This window comes from Zeus faber (assembly GCF_960531495.2).
Source record: "Zeus faber genome assembly, chromosome: 6".
In the NCBI taxonomy this organism is placed as follows: Eukaryota; Metazoa; Chordata; class Actinopteri; order Zeiformes; family Zeidae; genus Zeus; species Zeus faber.
Window position 1 is genome coordinate 27,251,551 of NC_137201.1, and position 23,165 is coordinate 27,274,715.

Below are 23,165 nucleotides of genomic sequence, written 5' to 3' on the forward strand. Positions count from 1 at the left end.
GCTGAAATATTGAAAAGGAATGATATAACAGCTGATACTGTGTGAAATATTGAAATATAAAATAAAAAAAAACCTTTCCATTCCCAAGGTACTTCGTAGCCTTGGTGGGGACTTGATCAGCATTATTTTGGACCCAAAGACGGACGGACCCGTCTTACCACTCTCGCTGTGCTCCATATCAGCCATCACTCTGCCCGGCCCGTACCTCCGCAGGTCTGGTTCCCATGGTGACAGCACGTCGTCCCCGGGTACCAGACGGTGTGCGTGAGCCCGGGTGTGATGGATCATGTCCAAGGAGCGAACCAGCTGCAGCTGGGACACTTTGGAAGAGTTGAGGCTCGAGTCCGCCCTTCCTAAATGGTCAAACTCAACCACCCGCAATCCTCTTCTAATCTATACCGGAACAAAGGTTCCACATTTAGACTGTAAATGCTGTTAGTGACCACTCGACATGGAGGACGCCTCTCCTTTCGGCCGTACCTCCTGTATGACGGTGCCCAGGTAGTAAAGGCCATCCAGCTCCTTTCTGGCCAGGACACGGCAGCCTGGGGAGTATTCAGCACCCCACAGCTCTGAGCCTGACAGCGTATGGGATGTGGCTGGGGAGAAAGGCATACCCAGACTGCACCTGGATGTGTGCACGAAACAAACTTATTAGAAGCTTGTGTGTGTGTGTGTGTGTGTGTGTGTGTGTGTCTGTGTCAAATTAGACGGCAAAACTGAAAGCATATAATGCATGCCCTAATCGCGTTCCTATCATGTAAACCATGTTATCTAGGAGATATGTTGAAGTGTTTTTCATCCCTGGAGCATTTCATTTAACCCTCCACCTCTGCAAGTGTGTGATTTCCCCCACATAGGACAAGTCAAGCAAAAATATATTTGTATAGTCCTTATCACTGTAACACCGCCCAATCCTCAGCCCCCAGACAGAGAAGGTGAAACTCAAAAAATACCTGGAGGTAAGAGGGAGAAACCTCGGGAACGCGCCTGAAAGATGGATCCCCCATGCGGGACGGCTAGGAAACAATCTGTAAACCAGGCCAGCAAAGCATTTTTCCTTTTTCATGTTCCATTCTGAGCGACGCTGGCAAGGGAGCGCTCCAACGTGCCAGTGTCGGGGCCCAACTACACCCACTGAGCTCAGCAACGTGGTACTCTCTCACACAGGAACCCTAATGCACTTTGAAGTGTCATCTCAAGCGATCCGAGAAGCGCAACGTTGCTGGAGATTGTATCTTCTGATTTGTCAGTTTGCATAAGACAAAACCTGATTGTCCTTTAAGTACAAAATATCCCATTTGTAGGTCAGTGTATGTGGACACATGTGGTTGCTAAAATACCATTATGAAACCATAGTTAGACGTCCATGCGTTCCAACTTGTCGCCCGGGTGACCAACCTGAGCAAAGGAAGAGAATCATGTTGGCGTGGAGAGATGCATGACTGGACTGACTCAATTGTAGGGATGGTTGGCACCGGCGTCCGGCTCTCGTCCGTGTGCAATGGGATCACCTGTCAGCAGCCAAGGCAGAACAAATGCGTCCACACCCAACACTCACACAATATGCAGGGGAGGGACATTCTGCACAAAGTGATCACGCCACAAAACATCATCCTGCAATGACCAAGTCAAACCATACCTCCCTCAAGGCCCCATTCACCCCGACTGGAAGCAAATAACAGCTCCCTCTGGTGGCGAGAGCTAAGCACTGCAAGAAGTCTTGAGTCGCACTGTTCAGCGACGCACTCGAGTCCAGGAGGTAGAAGATGTTGAGTGGCCTCCCGAAGGCCGCCATGGCTGGCAGGGCCCGTATGATGGCCTCTGGGTGCTCTGGGAGGCCGCTGGTGAGGAGGTGGACGGCGTGGCAGGCGGGGTCCATCAGCGCTGCGCTCAGGGCTGCCTGGAGGTCCTTCCCAGGGCTGCAGGTCAGGGAGCGGATCCAGGACAGAGCCTCGTACACCGTGTGTGGAGCACAGGGGAGCATATGCTGGGACCAGCAGATTACCTGGGACAAGTTGTGGGAAAATGAACACACAAATGCCAAACTTAAATGTTTAAAAATGACATTGAACTGTGAAATAGCGATGGCTATACAGTTCTGAGTTCTCGGCTCTACTGAGGAAAATCCAAATAACCTTGCTATCTAGAGTTTGGGAGTAGTCCTCTACCGATACTAATTTATTTGCTAGTCTCAAGGTTTGCACAATTTAATGGCTCGTTCCGTTGCGTCATTATAATCATTCGACACCAAATTAAAAAAACAGACTGCACAAGAAATATAACTGACTCAATATCACCACTGGATGACTCGATGAAAATCCAGTAACTTAACAATCCTTGTGCCGTAGATGTGCAACATTTTCACCCAACACGCGACCAAATGAGCCATTTTGTTAACAGGCCTAATCGATCCAAACTCTATGTGACAACACACTGTATGTGACGTGGATGTGTAACATCAACGCTAAAGCAATTCCACTGAGGTGATCATTGATTCCATCAGAGCTGCTGATGCCGATGCTCAGAGTTGTCACCTCGTATGAGAATGCCATGATGTTGAAGAGAGAGTCTTTGAGAGAGGCCTTCCTCAGGAGGCTCTGGATCAACATGTCTTTCATTAATCCCACGACAGATCCGGTGTCCTCCGATGTGTCCAGCACAAAGAAAACGTTCCGCCGTCGCCGTCCCAGGAATAGCGGAACGAGCTCCGGAGGTCGTTCCACTTCAGAAGCCATTTTTCCTTTCTGGGTGCCCCTCTTTTAGGAGAGAGTGAAATGCTTTATCACCAAATGTGTATCCAGCCATGAAAAATAGTAAATTCCCTGTTTAAACCAGTTTGCGTAAATCTTCCGACGTTTAAAGAACATTTACTGTGTTCTGTAGCTGTGAACAAAATTAAAACAAGTTTCTAAATTAAAGTTTTACTGCAGCGCTGTCAGGTCATCTCATTCAACTGGCACTTTGACATCTTTTTTATATGTCCATCGCATTGTTAATGCCCAATGAGCACATTACCTACCGTTTGTAAATCCCCCAGAGTCTCAGCCAGCTGTAGACGGCTTTTGTACTTTGTTGTTGGGGACCAGGTTGCCATAGGGAAATATCTGGGACAATGCGTGTCCTAGAAACTTGTCTGTGACCACTAGAGGGGCTGCTCACCTGCCTGCCAGGGCCTGTCACAACACACAACACACGTTGGTTGCCAGGGTCATGGGTCAGCTGTGCTATTAAAACTGTTTCCTTACGGGTGAGAAATTACACTCAGCGCTCCAGCCTCCCACTTCATTTATTCTCACCAGCTGCGATTATGTCAAATGCATTTTAATTGTGCCATTAATATAACACAAGCCAGTATGGGGCCTGATCTAGTCACTTGTTTCAGCAAAGATCCTCTCTATCTCAGGAAAGTTGCTCCGCTATTAAATTATGCAAAGACCAGGAAGATTTTGAAGAGGACATTTTTAATTGCAAGAGCGCCGCTTTCTGTCCAAGTGGTAAAACCCCTCAGTGTCTCGTTCAAAATATCAATGCTGAAATTTTCAATGCAAATACATTAAAGAAAAGAAGAAGAAAACAGAAAACACAATAAAGCGTTATAGAATAAAACATAACAGAAAAATATTTCATCTCAAACAACATAATTTAAGTTCTAGAAAAAAGTATTTACAATTCTATAAGAATATTAGAATCTACTGCACTACAGCTTCAGCCACTACTTCATCAGACAGTTGTAATAAATATATCATTGTATTGGCCCATTCTATCCATTGAAGTATGTTTTAAATATTCAGAATGTCCACTAAATAGTACTATATGGTTGTCGAATGCCCCACATATTGTCATCTGATTTTCATCAATCTCCTGCAAATCTTTTGCACTTTTATTATTCTACATTTTGCAAGATATTGGTATGGGATGAATCAATTTGGCCCGTTCACACGTCAGTGTCTCGTCTCCATAAAGATATTATTTTACTCGTCCATCAGCTGTTTCATTTCATTATGTGCTCCACAAACGTCATGTTTTTGAAGTATCTTAATGACTTATCACGTTGTTTTTTTTTTACAATCTTGTGGTCTGCTCCGAGGATTTCATAGCCACCGACATGTGCCTCCAAGGTGGTTTGTTGTGCTTATGACAATATAATTAAAAACAAAAACAAAAAAAAACATCCTCGAAGGAGCGACAAGCTCCGAAACATGTTGAATACTCTTCATTGAGAAATGAGAACAGCGCAGTTCAGGTTGTGCAAAACACCAAGGCAGAGAGAAGTATAATAAAAACAATTATATATTTTTTTTTTCTTAAATTTATTTTTTTAAATATACACACATACATATAATCGATATAGATACATCAATATTAATTATATACGTATATAACGAAGTATAACTTTGTGCAGTCGTTATGTACACATTCGAGATTAGCTTAGTTCACGTTCATTTAATTGAGGGGGCATTCTATCCGTGTTTTCGGCCGCTTTTGGGGCGCCGTGTCTCCGGGGCAGCAGCCTGACTGCATTGCCCACATTCCCCTCTTTTTTTTTCCCACATCGCCTTGTTTCAACATGGATGCCGAAATATCCCCAAACATCCGTGTTTACGTCGACGGGGAGCGCGTCGACACGGCCGCCGGGCCCGCGGCTGCTGCCAAACACCCGGCGCCCGGCGGGTGCGACGCCCTTTTACGCGCCGGGAGGCGAACGCTCGCTTTATTCGGGGCTTTAGTCCGCGTTTGCGCCCAAAAAGCGTGAGACAATACGGAGCCGAGCGCGGAATGGCGTCGCACAGGGGCCCGTGAACCTGCATGGCGGAAGAGCGACGGGCGTTCCGCCGGGTGATCGACGCGTCTCCCGACCAATCGCGGCGCCGCGAACGCCGCGGTTTCCGCACTCGCGGCCAATCGCCGGCGTCCGTCGGGGAACGTGGGCCGCGCGGAGGCCGGGGCCATTTCTGCGGCGATACATGTTCCCGGGTCCGGTCGCCGCCGAGCGTTTCCTGCACTGGTGCATGGCGGTCGAACAGGAGGAATTGTTGGAAATTTTCTGAGGTTCGTATATAAATTGTTTTTTTTTTACCCAGTGTGCAGTGTTCCCGCAGCCGCCTCCGGGAGCGGGGACGCGGGGCCTCCGTGGCGGGCTCGGGGACACTGAGAAATACCACCTCGCCCAAAATAAAAGTCATATTCAAAGAGTCATAATGCGTATGTTATCATTAATTAGCTGACGCTTTCCCGGTCTTGTTGCCTTACAGACGTTAGCCGCGTTAGCTTCCCCGTTGCACCGGGGGCTACGGGGCGCACGCTAACCCCCTTTAGCGGACGGGGAGACTCGATTTGTCCCCGAAACCAACTCAAACCGTCACGTCGCAGCGTTGCCGTTTCCACTTAGAAGCCGATGTTTGAGCCCCAGCGTCGCTGACAGTTAGCACGATGCTAATAACCCGCTTTTTTTTTTTTTTACGGGCTGTGTGACGGCTGAACACGTGTTGGCGTCATAACTGTCACTGTGACAGCAATAATCATTTTTGTTGTGTTTACCGGGGAAATAAGTTGCGGCAAGCATGTGATTACAATTGACTATTTTTGACGTTCAATTGTTGATACCGAGGGTTCCGTTTTATTTTACATTGTAACTTACATTGTGATTTCTTCTTTCTTTTTTTTTTTAAAGTCACATTTTAGGTTTATTGTACAATGCCATTTATTTCTATTTTGTTTGATTGACAATTAGGTTTATTGTATGTTGCCATTTTTTCTGTTTCTTTTTAATGTCTTATGTGTATTGCGAACTCATGACTATTAGCGCAACGCTGTCTATGTATTTATCTATCTGTCTATATCTATCTGTCTAACGGTCTGTATGTCTATCTGTCTATCTATCTATCTATATATCTATCTGTCTGTCTGTCTATCTCTGGCTGTCTATCTGTATTTCTATCCATCTGTCTAGCTTACCATCTGTCTGTCTGTCTGTCTGCATTAGTTTGTTCCAAGTCATAGGTTGGCTAAAGTGGAAAGCAGCCATATTAGTTACTGTGTTCAAAACGGGGAGGGGTTGGAAAGAGTTGCATTTCTGTATTAATATTAGACAGTTTGATCCACGTATTGTCAAATTTAACTGTGATGGTCAAAAATATCAAATTCAAAATGCACACGGCAGTTATAAGATACGATAATTCATTGATCCCTGCAAGCCAATTCAGGAATTATGATTAATCGCTGAGTAATTATGATTTTCAGCATTATCACACTTGAATCATAGGTCTCGAATGATCAGTCTAGAAGTACTCCGGACAATTGTCAAGTATTTATTAGTATTGAATAATGCTGTCGGAGTCCCTTGGGATCGGATGCCCAAACTTTCTATGAGTACAATATGAAGACGAAGTGCAATAATAAAAACAATAAAATAATACATTCAAGAAAACTGATGAAAATATGCAAATCAAAGAGAATACGTAAAAAGTGCATTGGAAGAGCAATTTAAAAGCTGAGCTGAAATATGATGTCCTTAGCATTTTCTTGAAAATGCTTACCTTTTGTTTTACATTCATGTTTCATAATAACTTCTCAGTCTTCTGGGTGACCTTTTTTCTGTTAGTTAAATATGTATAATTAGTCTCCTGTCCCTGTGTTTCCTGCATGAATTTTTTTTTTTTAGCAGCTAAAGCATGCTCTTGGCCCAGATAAACCGGGACTCCCAGGGGATGGCAGAGTTTCATGATGCAGACGGACAGCAGGTCACCCTCTGTCTGGCAGAGGCTGTTACAGTGGCAGGTGAGGCTACAAAAGCTTAACCTGACGGTCCTTTTCCAAAGTTTTGGTCCCACAGCCATCTTAGCCTCATCAAGACACCTTCTGGCGGTATTCCTTCTCTGGCCATGTTTATTTACACTTGCGATTTTTATCACCCATGGCAAACGATCTCATAGCTTTGCGGACAGCAATTGGGCCACAAATTGGACAGATTTCCGGGTATGTGATAAAACACCATTGGACGGGTGTGTTGGTGCTGGCGATGGTCATGGACGTCTGAAGAGGAAACACATGCTCAAAAGCATTGTTTTCACGTGCAAAATTTCAGCACCCAGTCTCCTCTCCACGCACGAGTGGAGCGCTCACGTCTGCTGCAGGCTACACACTCAATATTTTATTACCACTACATAATATTTTTAGATGAAGAGAAGAGAATGCCATCTCTTGCACCCAGTGGCATTTATTCATAAATATTTTGCGGGAACATTTGATCTGAAAACAGATCATACTACAGCCTACAGCATTGTCGCAAGTGTCAAGTCTGGACACCGGGTCTGTGTTCCGACGTGGTGCATCCAATCACAAAGCCTCTCTCTTAAGTGTCGGCTGGCAGGTGTGGGCAGATCCATACTGAGGTGTCATTGATTTCCGAGCTTCACGGTTTCTTCTGACAATCAACCCATTCATTAGAAATGATGATAACACAAATGTTATCAACTAATTCCGTTGAATACCCAGCCCTATATATAAAATGTAACACATGTTATCTGAGCGTAAGTTGATATTTATCTTTATGAAATGTTTTCAGATGGGGACCAGATGGACAGCATGGACACAGTGAGCCTGCAGGCCGTCACGCTGGCGGACGGCTCCACTGCATACATCCAGCACGACTCCAAGGCGTCCTTCTCAGACGGCCAGATCATGGACGGCCAGGTGATCCAGCTGGAGGACGGCTCAGCTGCCTACGTTCAGCATGTCTCCATGCCTAAAGCAGGTACACAAGTCGTGTCAGGTTGTCTGTAATGAGAGAAATATCCAAATGCTCCCTACACTGGCATATAAAGCAGAGGGTGATATTGCTGTTTTATCGTCATTCACTGTTATTGTGTTGTCATGAAATCTTGATGTTTATTTTGTCCCATTTAAAATATTAGAGGGAGTTTTATTTGACTACTTTATGTGTTTGTCGTTGTAGGGGGCGACAGTTTACAGCTTGAAGATGGGCAAACTGTTCAGTTGGAGGATGGAACGACAGCCTACATTCATGCGCCCAAAGGTATAATCTGTCACAAAACGTCTGGTACTTTATTTACGTAAGGGTTATTTCACACTTGATCCACCCCTTGGAATCTTATAATTCAGGTGTGTATGAATTCTCAGCAAAATAAATCTAAATTGCCGGTAATTGATTTGGATTTCTTAATAGATTGTTTTTTGTTTTTTTATTAATTGATAGTGTGATGACACAGTTACCATGACTAATCATGTTTGTGACACCGGCCACAATGTAATGAATTATTATTTTTTTGATTCACAATAGACACGTACGACCAGAGTGGCTTACAGGAGGTGCAGCTGGAGGACGGCAGCACAGCCTACATCCAGCACACAGTGCACATGCCACAGCCCAACACCATCCTCGCGATCCAGGCCGACGGCACCATCGCAGACCTGCAGGCGGAGGCCACTGCTATTGACCAAGAGACCATCAGTGTGCTGGAGCAGTACACTACCAAGGTAGGAAGATCCTATTGTCTGTCACTGGTAGTCCTCATGGAATTAAGATGCCGTAATTTTATGACACACAGTAGTAGTTTTATAGTCAAAATAAATTATCATTAGGAAAAATAAGGCCTAACATTTGTCATGATATGGCATCCGAAATATTAGAAATATTAGGTTTACCTTAAGGCTCTGCAGAGCCTGAATGGCTGGTTATACACGCGCAGAGAGTGCAGAGCGTTTTAGTCGCCGCATTGTCCGTAACGGTATTCTCAAAAACCACGGGTGGCAGTAGAGAGGAAGTACAGTGTGAAGCAGGAAGACGTAAACCGAGAGGAACGCTAAGCACCAAACATGGCTGCAAGCACAGCATCGGAGCTTGTTTATGCCGAGGAGGAATTGCTGTTAATGGTGGTTGAACCGGCGATAGCGCCAAAAAGGATCTGGTCTGTCCGCCGGTTCCACGCAGAGACAGGAGAAGGGGTATGAACCCGGGAAGCAAATTTGAAGGAATTTTCTTGATAGATAGTTGTTAACCTTAATAATCGCAGATTAAATGATAACATAAAAGCTAATGACGTCACCAGGGGGTGGCGCGTGGGGAGACGACTTTACGCGCCTACGAGATTTTGTGGCTTGGCGCGAGGGATGCGAGAAGCATTTGTCCTCATTTAATTTCAAAATGGAGAAGTTCGCGGCAGGACTCACTGAGCTGGTTTGCTCATACAGGAATATTTACGACCCGTCTTTACGTGAGTTAAATATTGACACTTTTTGCGTCCTCTGCGGCGGAATGAGTCGGATGTCACGTAGCAGATTGTGTCTGGTGCGGATATAGACAACGAGAGTCTGATAAAATTAGTAAACATTTCTAAATCTCTTTTGTATCATAACAGACACTAAATAATCTAGCTTAAAATGTTTTGTACATAATGTATACCAAAAACCAATGTAAAAACCATGGGTAGGGTCACTGTGTCCGGGGACGGGGGCTCTGTCCCCGCTCCGTCAGCGGAGGGAACACTCCGTCCAGGAGGGGTGGGGAGATGGGGAGGTGAAAACGGTCTCTTAGAGCCAGGGAAAAAATTAAACTGATTCAGATTGTACCGACAGAGATGTCCAAACGATCTGATCTACACTGGAACGGACTGTTCCTTTTTCCATATATTTCAGCATTGTCATGGTATGTGTGGAAAGGCGCAAGACAGAAATGTTCCTGAATGAAGCTGCATGTGTGAATAGTGAAAATCACTCACGCTGCAGGAAAGGTTATCCCAGTAATTTCCCAGGAACTATGTGTGAAAGGGACTTAAGCTTTACTAAGATGAGTGTTCCTTATTTTGCGTGTTTTATAATCCCACACAATTGGAAGGATAATGGAATCTTAACGTTTGAAGAATGCTTTAGTAATAAACACAGGTATGTCCTGGAGGAAATATAACAGTTGTGGGAGAAATATATACCATTAGTAAGTTAGTTCCTCCCGTTCCTTCTGGAACATTGGGCGACGAGCCCCCACCATAGCCCCCACCATTTGCTCCTTACCAGAATGGCTTCTTCTCGTTGTTTCCATAACATGCTTTTTTTTTTACGGGGTGAGGTTGTTAACCCCACGCCCAACCCCCAACCTGGAGGACCGGGTGCTGACTTACCCGTGTCACAAAGGCATTATTATTATTATTACTGTTATCATTATTATATATTCACAATAATAATAATAATAATAATAAGTTCGAGCCGTTCCGTCAGTAATCTGTCTATAGAGAAGGGGGCCGCGGCGGACTGCAGCTGGCGGCCGTTGGCGACGAGCATTAGTTCTACCTAATAAAGAAATCGGGAGCGTCCTCCAAAATTGAATTTTATTCTGCAGTTTATCTATCAGGGGGTCAAATTTAGAACGAGTTAGTTAGAAAACGAAAATAACGTTTGCAGAGAGGGATATTTTATTGACGGTATACTTTGTGTTATTGCCATGAACATATGGGTGTAATCAAACACTGTCGGCAAGGGGCTCTTTTGCTAGTCCAAAGAGCAAAGGACATAAAGGGGAATTATTATGTTCATTTCCACTAAATGTCGATTCTGGGACTTGAGTTGAGTAAATGGGCGGCGGCTTAAGGCGCTATCTGGTGGGGCGGGGGCATGGAGAAAGAGTGATCTCCCTCTGTGATGGCACCGACGATCGGGGGGTGCCTGCAATGGGCGCGCTACAACAGTGTGTCCATGGAACTAAACGAGTGTGTATGGAACAAAACCCTGCATAATGGGGACACTTTGTCCATGACTCTCTCCCCCATCGCCCTCTCTTCCATGCATAATGCGCAGAAAATAAAGCTGTCTTAATTCTGCTCTTAATTAGTTTCGGTTTTTCTCTAAAAGAAAGTAAATAACGGATAAGAGTGCAAAAGTACCAGATCGATAAGCGGCATCTGTAAGAGTATTGGTACCGTTAAAATCGTAATGATCCTCATCCCTACGGAGCCTTGTTCCTCCGTGCCCACACTGTTTTTAGTTGTTTTATTTGGAGGAGGAACCGGGCACGGCGATCGGGGCGCACGAAGAGCTGTGTTTGCGTCCAAACCCCGTGCCTTTTGTAAGCTTCTATCTGTTTTATCCAAAAAAAAAAAAACTGCTCAACTTGAAGAATTTCAGTTGACTGACTGGTTTCCGACTGATGATTTGATTCTCAGGGGGTAGCCCTAGTCTAATTTACACCTTATAGGAGTAAATTAAGTATTAAAATAGTAAAAAATTGAAACAAATGTATGTTCCAAAATTTAGACAAGAAATAATAATTATAACAATGATAGTGGAAGTAATCCACTAGAATGGTTTATGGTTATTGCATGAAATAAACAAACCACTAACAACACTGAGAAGAACAGCGGTCCAATTAAAATTGTGATATATGTGGCCCCTATTTGGGCTGTATGCCGGGCGTAAAGTCGTATTCCATTACCATCCCATCATGTCTACACTGGTCCGAAAGGGTGTTCAGCATAAGCAAGGGCCTCCTTCGAGTCGTCAAACAGTAGCTCTGTGCCATCGTGTGTCACCCGCTGCTTTGCTGGATAGGCGATCCCCGAACCTGACTCCGACCTTGTCCTGTTACCTTTTACATTTACATTTACATTACATTTAGTCATTTGGCAGACGCTTTTATCCAAAGCGACTTACAAGGGAGAATAACATTCAGCTACATTGCGACAGAGATTAGTGTAACAACAACATTGGTGTAACAATAAATACTGCAAGGTGGTGCTAAGTAATTGTAGATTAGGACAGGAGGTACTCACTGAAGAGCTGGGTCTTCAGGTGCTTCTTAAAGACAGAGAGGGAGGTCCCCGCTCTGGTCATTTTTGGCAGCTCGTTCCACCAACGTGGAACTACAAATGAGAATAGCCTGGATTGCCGTGGCTGTACGGCCGGCAGAGCCAGGCGACGCTCATTTGACGAGCGCAGCATCCGGGGGGCAACATGTGCTCTTACAAGAGCATTTAAGTAGGCGGGAGCATTCCCAACAATCACTCTGTAGGCCAGCGTAAGAGACTTGAACTTGATGCGAGCGGCTACAGGTAACCAGTGGAGCTCGATGAGCAGCGGAGTGACATGTGCCCTCTTTGGCTGGTTGAACACCAGTCGCGCCGCCGCATTCTGTATCATCTGAAGTGGCTTCACCGCACAGGCCGGCAAGCCTGTTAAGAGGGCATTGCAGTAGTCGAGACGGGACATCACCAAGGTTTGTACCAGCAGTTGAGTGGCATATTGGGTCAGGTACGGCCTGACTTTTCGGATGTTGAGTAGTGCGAAGCGGCAGGACCGGGAGACTGCGGCAACATGGTCCGAGAATGTCAGTTGGTCATCAATAATGACACCAAGATTCCTTGCAGCCTTGGTAGGAACAAGAGATAGAGAGTCGATTTTAATATCAATGTTGTGATATTTGTAAACTTTACAACAACCCTGTTCGTTAACAATAAAATCACCAAACCTGAATGAGCTGTTTGTGTATACTATTTTGTCTCTGCGTCAAAAAGTAATTGGTAGACTCAATTTTTGCCAACATATCAGAAATAAAACTGATGTCAAGTTTATTTATATAGCCCTTAATCACAATACAGTCTCAAAGCGTTTAACGAACCGACATTGCACATAGAAATAAACAGCATTCCCTAGTATTTCTGTTTTTCATTTTTCATACAAGTAGCAAGAAAGCAAGAAACAAAATAAATCAAAATCTCTGTTCAGCCTGAACCCTGCATTGCGTCTCAATGTACCATTCAGAGCTTCGACTGATTATCATAATATATATTACTATAGTATAATCACAATATCATGTTAGATATTATGACATTATTGTTATCACATGATCGAAATTATTAGATTCATATCATTTGGGATTATCAGTTTCTCTGGTCATTGATTTCTCTATGTAATGGGCCATTATGCAGCAGGAGGAGAGGCAGACGCCCCTCGCTGGTACCAGTACCTATTTCAGCGTGGCTTTAGCTGTTTCCAGTGGTGATTGGTGTCAAAGCGTTAGCAAATGTAAAGTGTCTGCGTTTCTGAGTGCACTTTTCAAATTACAACAATGCGGATCTTTGCAGGGCGAATATTTAGGAAATGTCACAGCAGGATTAAAACAGCGCGCACATACTGGTGAAAATATTTCAATTTGAAATTCCAAATGCATACATGTGTGTCCATAGCTGTTCACGTGTCAAAGCATGATGCTCAGCAACATGAGCTGACAATATAGAATATACAACAGCATATAACAACTTCATGTGTTTTGGGCAAGAAAATCCATTACCCTCACCTCAACATATTTACTGTTAGTAAATAAATGTTGATTATATTTATTTTGTCCCCCATTAGGTTGAGAATGTGGAGCATGCGTTGGGGCCTTTCGGCAGAGCGGACGCAGATAACAGCGTCCACATGCAGGTTGAGTATATTCTCATGCCTTGCCGCCTCGTTCGTACTTATTCACGCAGTGGTTGTCAGCCGTAGTTTAACCGATGCTGTTTCTTTGTTTCAGATTGTAGTTCAGGGTCAGGAGAGGCCATCGAGGGTCTCGCACGTAGGGGAGAAGTCGTTCCGTTGTGACCACGAGGGCTGTGGAAAACTCTACACCACAGCCCACCACCTCAAGGTCAGTGCTTGTGTCCTTCTTGTTTTCATTCCCAAACCCTTGTTTCCATCAAAGTGCTACAGGGGTATTATCACGATGGGCACTGTGGCCCTTTTCAGACCCAGTAACTTGCGTCTAGATCCAGTGAGGATGGATTGTTCTTCAGAAATTTGTCTCGACATATTTTGCTTCTCTGCCTAACATTCAAATCACCATGTACATCACTTCCGTTTCCATTGCCATGGCCCATGCTCAAAATCAAAACAAGGATGGGAAATCTGTGGCAACGTGGCAAAAAATTTCCCTGTTGAATCACCATCGATCATCCCTCTCCCCATGTCTTCGGGGCGCGGTAGCAGACGGGCAAATGTTGTAATAATCCATCCAATGAGTAATTTCCCGAAGGGCGACGTTCCCCCATGTTTGTTTACACTCGCTCCCACGTGCAGATAACGTAAAGCACCATGGTGTAAAATATTGCTGTGAAGCAGTTCTACCACTGATCTGCGACAATGGGATAGAAACAGTATCAGGGTGCGCACACACTTCTGTTTACATCCTGGACCGTGGCTGACTGCAGGAAAGGCAAAGTTTGGCTTAGCTTCACTTAATCTTTATATATATATATATATATATATATATATATATATATATATATATATAGATATAGATATAGATAGATAGATAGATAGATTTTTTATTTGTTTTAACTAATATTTTTCCATTATTTATTGAAATTGTTTTGCTTTGTAATTATTGATCATTCCTTATAAGAAAGAGAAATATTTATTTTTAAAAATGAAGGAGAAAATGTATTCTTTAATTCGTTCTTGAAATATTTGTTCTTTTCTCTCCAAAAAAATATTGGAATCCGAAACCGATAAAGTTGAAGCGATACGCAATCCTATACAGTGTACATTATGTCTGCACTTCCTGGTGAATTTAAGAAGAAAGATGATTACAGTTTATTACAGTATTACAACAGTGTCCACTGGTTTTGCTTCCGAACTTTTCCCGAAACAGTTTCCTTTTGTTTCCCTCAGGTACACGAACGGTCCCACACTGGAGACAAACCTTACATCTGTGAATATCTTGGCTGTGGGAAGAAGTTTGCAACAGGTGCGGTGACTCTGTGTGAACGTTTTCACGCAGCTTCAATTAATGCGGCGAAATACAATCAAAACACGTTCATCCACTAATCCAGGTTTACATGTGTACTTGAAATGTGTTGAATTTGATGCTCTATCAACTGTCTGTGCGGCTTGTGGTAGTATCCATAGTGTTATTCAAAAAACGAACATGAGTCTAAAAACACTGCCGTCCGCTGCGGTGTCACATGTGAATATATTTGTTTTAGTCCATGTTGTGCTGGGTCAAAAACAAAACACAACAGGCCATGTTCCTCTGTGACCTTTGCCACACGCACAAAAATGAGCTCAAAAGCTTTTTTTTTAATTATTTGCGTCTCTGCACATTAAGAACAGTTCTGTGTGTATTAAATAATGTATATCCATTAAAACAAGGTCTGGTTAAAATCAAGGTGAAACATTGAAATGATTTGCCGACAAGACAATCAGACCATGTCATGATCATGACAAAAGTATTGATGTTATTAAGCGAGGACTAGAACATTGGTGTGTACGTGTTTTAGCCCGTGCTATGATGCTGAATCCTAGACCCGTGTTTGTTTCACCTCCAGGGTACGGATTAAAAAGTCACTCTCGCACACACACCGGGGAGAAGCCATATCGATGTCAAGAGATCAACTGCCGCAAGTCCTTCAAAACCTCCGGAGACCTCCAAAAGCACACGAGAACGCACACAGGTGCAGTAAGACACAAACGCTTTTTGTTGCTGATTATTATCGATATGTTGGCAACATTGCCGATATATTATGTTTCCTTCACCATATTCACAAGTTGTGAGTATCCATTCACCAAAAACCTTCACACCTCGCTACAAACACTGAGATGTAAACGTAAGTTTCGATGAAGTGTACATTCAGCAAAGTGACGGTATGATGGAGTGACAGGCTTTCAGGGGATTCACTGTTGCTCCATTTTCTTAAGACCATGAAATGTGACTTTGTATCTTCATAAATCCATCCAGTAAACGTGGAGTGCCCTTTGGCAACACAGGTGTATTGACACACACAGATGTGTTGTCAACAGTGTGAGGGTTTACTGGTGTAACAGTGTGTTTGTTAAATACTCGGTGCTCTCTTTAAAGAATAGAATGACCAAAGAAAAGCAAAAGAACAATGCAGACCTGCCAACACTTTCAGATTCTGTGCTGACCCTAACCCAAATGTACACAGCCCATACTCATCTACTGTACTGGTAAAAATGTTCAGATACCCAATCCCGATACCAACGTAATGTCGTTGCGTGGTTGACGCTCAAATAAGAGAGCAAAAGAAAAAAAATGTCGGCTGTTTGGAAAACTTCAAGGTAAACAAAGAAGATTAGATTAATTATTTATTTATTGCCTGACAAATTCTAAAATTGTGCAGACTGTTTGTACCGCTGTCACGGTGGAGCTCCGCTCGTGATGAAAAGTTTGATACTTTTTTTTGAGGTTCTTGCCGAGTCACTGAGTAAACGGCTCGTTCCATTTGATTCAGTTGGTTTAACGCACGGTGTGGGAAGGAGGACTTCCAGTGAACGAGAGTGAGAAGAGCCTGCAATTTATTTTATTTATTTACTTTTTGTAATTATTGCAATTTATGTTGGAATGGCAAGTACCATATAGACATAATGGAAATGGATATTTGCACGTAAAAGTGAAAGAGACCTTCATTTATAGTTTGAACTGGGCATTTCCATGTTAGTTATATCTTGGTCCTACTACAACTCAGTGAGATTCAGGTTGCATTATAGTGAAACTTGGTGACAGTCCCATATTCTATTTCATTGGAACGCAGTCACTGTTCCACTGTTGTATTTTATTTTATTGGAACTCAGGGACAGTCTCATGTTCTATTATTGTTCCACAGTGAATTATGAGCAATAATAAACAGTGTCAAAATCAGAAATCTCACTATGGTGGTAACTGAAGATTGCAGTGGTAGTCCCTATGCGCAGCTGTCCTATCACGTGAGCGTGATCAGATCACAAGATGTATTTGTCATTGACTTACAGCAGATGAGAAATCAGAATCGGCAGGTCAGATAAAAAAAATACAAATAAATAAAAATCAGGAATCTGAATTGGCCAAGAACATTGCAATCTGTGCATCTCTAGTGAGTAAACATGTTTGGTAACTTTACAAGATTATGCATTTCAAGGGGTATATCCCAATGATATGAATTTGTAAACTGTAGCTGTAGTAGCTTGCACGTGATGTGATCCCCCTTAGGGGGGATTCGAGAAAAACAGACCCAGTGGAGCAGGAAGTAGTAGTAGATGGTGACTTTTGTAAGAACAACAAACATGCCTGCGAGTAGAGAACGGGAAATTCTTGACGCTGAGCAGGAAACAATACGTTTATTGTCGCCTGAGCGACTGAGCCTCACCCGCGCAGTGGCAGCTCGTAAATATTCCTGTCTGCACCAACCAGCTCAGCGAGTCTTGCCTCGGAACGTCTCCATTTTGAAGTTAAATTAAATGAGGGGAAACGCCCCCCCCCCCCCAAAGGAAATTCCTTTAAACTTGCATCCCTAATCGCAAGACAGATTCAAATGCATTTTAGACAAGACCGTCATTATACTAGTGATGCATATTTAATGAATGTCTTTTAGCTATGGAGTCACAATGTGGGGGAGAGACACATTTGTAGGAACCTGAATAATAAGAATACATTCCTCTCTTGTTTTCAGGTGAGAAACCTTTCAAATGCCCCGTTGCCGGGTGCGGCAGGTCCTTCACCACCTCCAACATCCGCAAGGTTCACATCCGGACACACACGGGCGAGCGGCCGTACTACTGCTCCGAGCCCAGCTGCGGGCGCTCGTTCGCCAGTGCGACCAATTACAAGAACCACATGCGGATCCACACCGGTACGGGGTTTTTTTTGTTTTGTTTTATTTTTTCGTTTTCCGCCTTTTACTCTTCTTGATAATCACAGCTCCTGTGTGATGCTAACAAAAACTCTTCTCAGGAGAAAAACCCTACGTGTGCACCGTGCCCGGGTGTGAAAAGCGCTTCACGGAGTACTCCAGCCTCTACAAGCACCACGTGGTCCACACGCCCTGCAAACCCTACAACTGCAACCACTGCGGCAAGACGTACAAGCAGATCTCCACACTGGCCATGCACAAACGCACGGCGCACAACGACACAGAGCCCATCGAGGAGGAGCAGGAAGCCTACTTCGAGCCGCCCACAGGTCGGTGCGCGGCACAGTACGGTTTCATGAATTTCGTCATGGTCAACTCCCATCAACTTCCAAATCTCTGGCCAAGTTGGAGTTTGAATTGAACCGTTTTTCCACCAAAATCAGCGGGTATACCCGGGATTTTACCTTTCCCATTGCCGGGAGAAATGCGATTCTCTTTTTATTTTCTTTTATTTTTCTCCTTCTGGCGTGTCACGTGCGACGTCGCAAACGCCTCAGAAAAGGGCGTGTCATGGTTCCAGTGTGATGGGGGGGGGACAGTAGAGGAGCCCGCAACTTAAACAAACAACATAAAACTGTAAAACTTCTGGCGGGGGGAAAAAACACGGCTTATGACCCAGCGAGGCTCACTTTCTTCCGTTCCGACATAAGAGCCGCTCAAAACGATGGGCTTGTTCGTGAACGACCCTACGCTACGGTGGCAGCGGCACAGGAGACGGTGCTGGGGCTCTCTGCTGTGGTCCCCTCAGAGTGGTCCCCACACTCAAAACCTTTCATGGTCCCCCTGCGCGGGGGGGGGGGGGGGGGGAGTCATTAACTAAAGTCAATAATTAAAGTCATGTTAAACAAAGAGGAGTATTCGGTTTTAAGTTCTGTTTCAACATTGGCAAACATTAAAATATTCCATTTCCTGACTTGGGTGATGGACCTTCAGGTGTTGGTGCAGGTTGGTGGTCACGGCTCCCTGAGTTGGCACCTCACGGGACACAATCGGCAAATTGGTTTCCCAAGATCCGCAGGTTCCCCTCTCTCATTAGGCATGAAAACCAAAAAAGTGCCAAAGTGACATTTTGTTTTTGCTAACTACCTCAGCCATGTTTGTATAACGGTACTTGGTGGTGGAAAAGAAGACGCGTGGAGAAAAAAGAAGACACGCACACACGTTAACCCCTACGTTAACTTACCTCTACTACCATCCAGTGGGCAGAGCGAGGTACTACAGTTTGACGTGACTTGCTCATCTCACTGGGTGCTAACAGCAGGAGTAGCACGCTACATCTTAAACTTAATTTCATAATTTAAAAATAACGATAATAGCATTTTATTATTAGGCTGTAAACACTGTACAATGTAATGTTTCAATGAGCAGGAACCTGTCCAGCGTATCTTCGTACAAAAGCCCTCCTAAGCGTACTTTGTTTGACGCAGACGCCATCGACGACCCCAACGTGACCTACACGACGGCCGTGATGGAGGCAGAGGACTCTGGCTCGGAGCACACCCCCATGGAGAGCTCGGAGATCCTGGGGCAGCAGCACATCGCCCTGGTGACGCAGGAGGACGGAACGCAGCAGCAGGTTTGTGTTGATTATCCAGGAAACCTTCCAATGTAAACACGTTTTGTTTCTTTTGTTTTGTTTTTTTGCGTTGTTTATTTTATTTATTTTAAAATCAACAAGTTTTAAATAAACCGTATGGGCATCATACATAGAAATCCAATAACACTGTATGGTCTGGGTGTTAAAGTGATCTTGTTTAATTTTCCTCCGTGTCAGGTCAGCATTTCTGAAGCGGATCTGCAAGCGATGGGAGGCACAATAACCATGGTAACCCAAGAGGGAACCACAATAACCATCCCAGCCCATGAGTTGGCAACGCAAGGGGCACATTCTGTCACCATGGTGACCACGGACGGCTCGGACGGACAGGTGAGCGACCAGTTAATTTTTCAAAAGAGAAAAAAAAACAAAACAAGCATGGCAGGGGAAAGCCTGACGTTCACGGGGCGTGTGCTGCGTCTCCCTAAGGTGGCCATCATGACGCCGGACATGGCCTCGTTTCAGACGGTGGAGGAGGCCGGCTACGGCCAGGAGCACGACGATGTCCACCCTGTCACGCTGTTGGCCACATCCAACGGCACCCACATTGCTGTGCAGGTCGGTGGGATCCGCCGCCAAGACCCGCTCTCTTCACTTTTAAAGTGCCGGGCCGTGCTGAGAGCAGGGCGCGTCCGGTCGTGCGTTCGTACCAGCCGATCGCGTTCGGGAGAAAAGTGACGGCTGTTGAACGGGCTCGTCCTGTCTCATTCAAAGGGCCGATGTTCCCAAAAACAACGATAATTCCCCGTTAGGTTGCTTCTGGGACGTTACGCTAATGATGCACAAGCTGATGATCAAAGAAAACGGAATCGCTTTGTTTTACTTGAGAGTTAAGCCCTTAAGCCTTCTGTCCACGCCTGGCTAATCCTGCGTCAGCCCGCACCCAGTTACTGTTTACTCAAATGCTCAGTGTTGCAGCAAGCGCGGCGGTGTTGAGTTTGCAGTCATATTTGTGAGCTCACGCATTTTTCTTTTTACGGTGTGGACAAATCGCTTTACCACAGGGAAGAAGAGTTATCCGAAAATAAATACCACCGCCGCTCACGCATTGAATGATCTGAAACCCAAGAAACTAAACATTAATGTAATATATTTACAGTTGTAAACCTTTCTATGACTCACCCCGTGCTTGCATTTGCACACAGTACTTAAAAACCGAGCACTACAAACCAAACCGAGCCCTGCCATGGGCTCTTGGCAGACAAGACGGCATACGGGCTATCGCTTGGAGTGATCACCAAGCGACTGTTTTAATAATTACAAATTCCCAATAATTCATTTCACAACAGTCACAGGATATTAAGCGTTTGGGGTCCAAAACCCCTCAGGGGACCGATGAGGCATCAAAGCCTCCCAGGTCTCGGAACAAGCAGCCCTTTATTTACTTCAAAGCTCTCTCATGCAGACAAGCCCATCCCCCCTCCTCTGTCATACAATACAAATGGCCTCTTTCTGCCGCTTAAACACCTTGTGACCGTCAGCGAAATAAAAGCATCTATTTGCACACCAAGAGGTGGCCGGGTAAATAGATCACTGTTGATTACGCGGGCTTTGCCGTCACATGAGTCATTTGGGCCGTAAAGCAGCGGCGGTAACTGATTAACAGTGATGATCTTTATACCAATTAGCGTTGTCGTCTTCTCTCCCTTCCAGCTGAGTGACCAGCCGTCGCTGGAGGAAGCCATTCGAATAGCGTCCAGAATACAACAAGGGGAGTCCCCGGGCCTGGACGATTGATGGCAAAGCCACCCCGCGTTATGGACTGTGATTCAGGATCGAAAATCGTCCAGAAGAATTGTTATCAAAGAGAGAAATCGCTCGTCTTCCTCAAACGTTTTCCACAGAGAACTTAGCTTTTATGTGTACATAAGTTGTTTTTTTTGATAAATGCAGTTCTGCTATGCTATTTTGTCCCTTATCCAAGCAGATTGGAGAGGGGGGAGGATGATCTAATCTTTATGGTGCACAGTGCACACTCTGCAATGTACAGGTAATGCTATTTCTAATAAAAAAAATCATGTGTTTAATACATTGTCAGCTTTTTATTTAAATTTTAGCAAAGTTGTTTTTTGGGGGGTTTTTTTTGTTGTTGTTGTTGTTGGGTTTTTGGGTTGTTTTTTTTTTAACAGTATTGCTGTGTGTGAGACAACCTTAGAAAGCTGAAAGTGTGTTTTAATCAAAAGAGTCCAGGGGTCTCAAACTATGGGCCTGGGTGCACAACCGGCCCGCAAGACATTTTTAATGCAGCCGCTGCAGGTTTATAGTATATTTATTTTCAAAGAATTTTTAAATCACAAATACTTAATCCACACAATTTTGTCTATTTTTAGAGTATGAAATAGATATCTCATGATTTTGTGTCCACAGATTTATTATTAGGCACTTAAGCTAGTGCAAAAAAACCTAAATGCAGGACAGTTTGTTTTTCACTTGATATTGAATGTCATCCCCTCCCCAGGTAGTTTGAGTTAGAGACCTCTGCTCTATTTCATTGTATCTTCTTCCAAAGCAAAGATTGTACTTAATCAAAGCCCTATTGTCTGCATGTTAAGTCAAACATACAAAGCCAAATAACGATTGTTTACAAATTCATGGGATAATTAATGGGGCAATCACAATGAATTTAAATCAAAAGTCGTAAAACTTTCCAACATTCTCTTAAAAGATGACTTCTCATGAACGCAGTTCTCATTTTCTCATCAAACTGAAAAAATATACTTTAATGTTGATTGGAATTAGTCAGGAATGCTTAACTCTTGTACACATTATTTTAAAGAGTCTGGTAATGGCTTGTTTAGCATATGGACACAATTATTTGGGCTTTAAACCCTTTTTCCTTTTGACCACCAGTCTGACCAAAGCAAAGTCTTCCCATTTGACCTGCACACGCGTTAAAATCCAAATAGACTTTGCCCCCCCCCCCCCCCCCCCATGCATTCCTATATATATCCTTAATGTGACTTTTGGACTGAAAGGCATGACTCCTCGTCGTTCCAATCGTATGTTCCTGCAATAGAGGAAGCTGCAGTTTCAGGACTGCAGTCCTTGGACCATGTTTCCAGGACCATAGTTTTTTGTTTTTTTTTCTTTTTTTTTTGTAACAGCGCCACCAAGCGAATTATAGTTTTAAAGGTTTATTCCACTCAAATACTACTTTCTAACTACTTAGCGTTTTAGGTATAATTTTAGAGATGGTTAAGTTTAGTAATAAGGTTAGAGATGTTTAGGTTTAAGGTTCGAGATGGTTAACTTTATGTATAATGTAAGATAAGATTAAGTTTAGGTTTAAGATTAGTGATGGTTATTCACATATATACATACACATACACAAAGAAATACAGGTACTCCTCACTGAACAACCTACCTGTTTAACGACCGCTCAGACCTACAGCTCTCTGAACAGTCTGTATTGAACTCTGCATACAATACAGCGGCGTCTCAGCGCCAAGCATCTCATTGCGCATCACTCTTTATACACTATATATAGTATATACACTATATGTAGTATATACACTATATGTACTATATACACTACACTATATATACGCTATTTATACTGTATACACTATATACAATATACATCTCATCACTTCTCAGTCTGTCTCGTTCCCGCAGTTTGTCAGTATTCACTGCACTAGTGTTGGCTATTGCTACGCCCCCTTACCATGAAATAACACTATATATACTATATCCACTATAATCTAGCCACTGGGATGCACAAGCCAGTGTATCATCAGAGCCAGTCCCAAGCCTGAATGAATAGAGAGGGTTGCATCGGGAAGGGCGTCCGGCGTAAAAACCATGCCAAATCAAACATGCGGACAACAAATCTGAGTTCCATACCGGATCGGTCTAGGCCCAGGTTAACGACTGCCACTGGTACCATTAGCCAA

The 23,165-nt window shown here is 44.0% G+C and overlaps 1 protein-coding gene across 2 annotated transcripts; it reads left to right on the forward strand.

Moving 5' to 3' along the window:
* The first annotated feature begins 4,994 nt into the window (after positions 1-4,994).
* On the forward strand, positions 4,995-21,247 carry znf143b (zinc finger protein 143b). Of its 2 annotated transcripts, none has more exons than XM_080001702.1 (15): positions 4,995-5,052; positions 6,665-6,780; positions 7,568-7,756; positions 7,958-8,038; positions 8,303-8,499; positions 13,363-13,431; positions 13,526-13,639; positions 14,662-14,737; positions 15,318-15,443; positions 17,436-17,615; positions 17,717-17,944; positions 19,103-19,251; positions 19,450-19,602; positions 19,702-19,830; positions 20,926-21,247. In XM_080001702.1, the coding sequence occupies exons 2-15, from the start codon at positions 6,675-6,677 to the stop codon at positions 21,007-21,009; spliced, it is 1,881 nt and encodes a 626-aa protein (XP_079857828.1). In that variant the 5' UTR covers positions 4,995-5,052; positions 6,665-6,674; the 3' UTR covers positions 21,010-21,247. The 2 variants fall into 2 exon arrangements, with proteins under 2 accessions (XP_079857828.1, XP_079857829.1); XM_080001703.1 differs by having other exon boundaries at positions 5,019-5,052; positions 6,668-6,780.
* Positions 21,248-23,165: the final 1,918 nt, after the last annotated feature.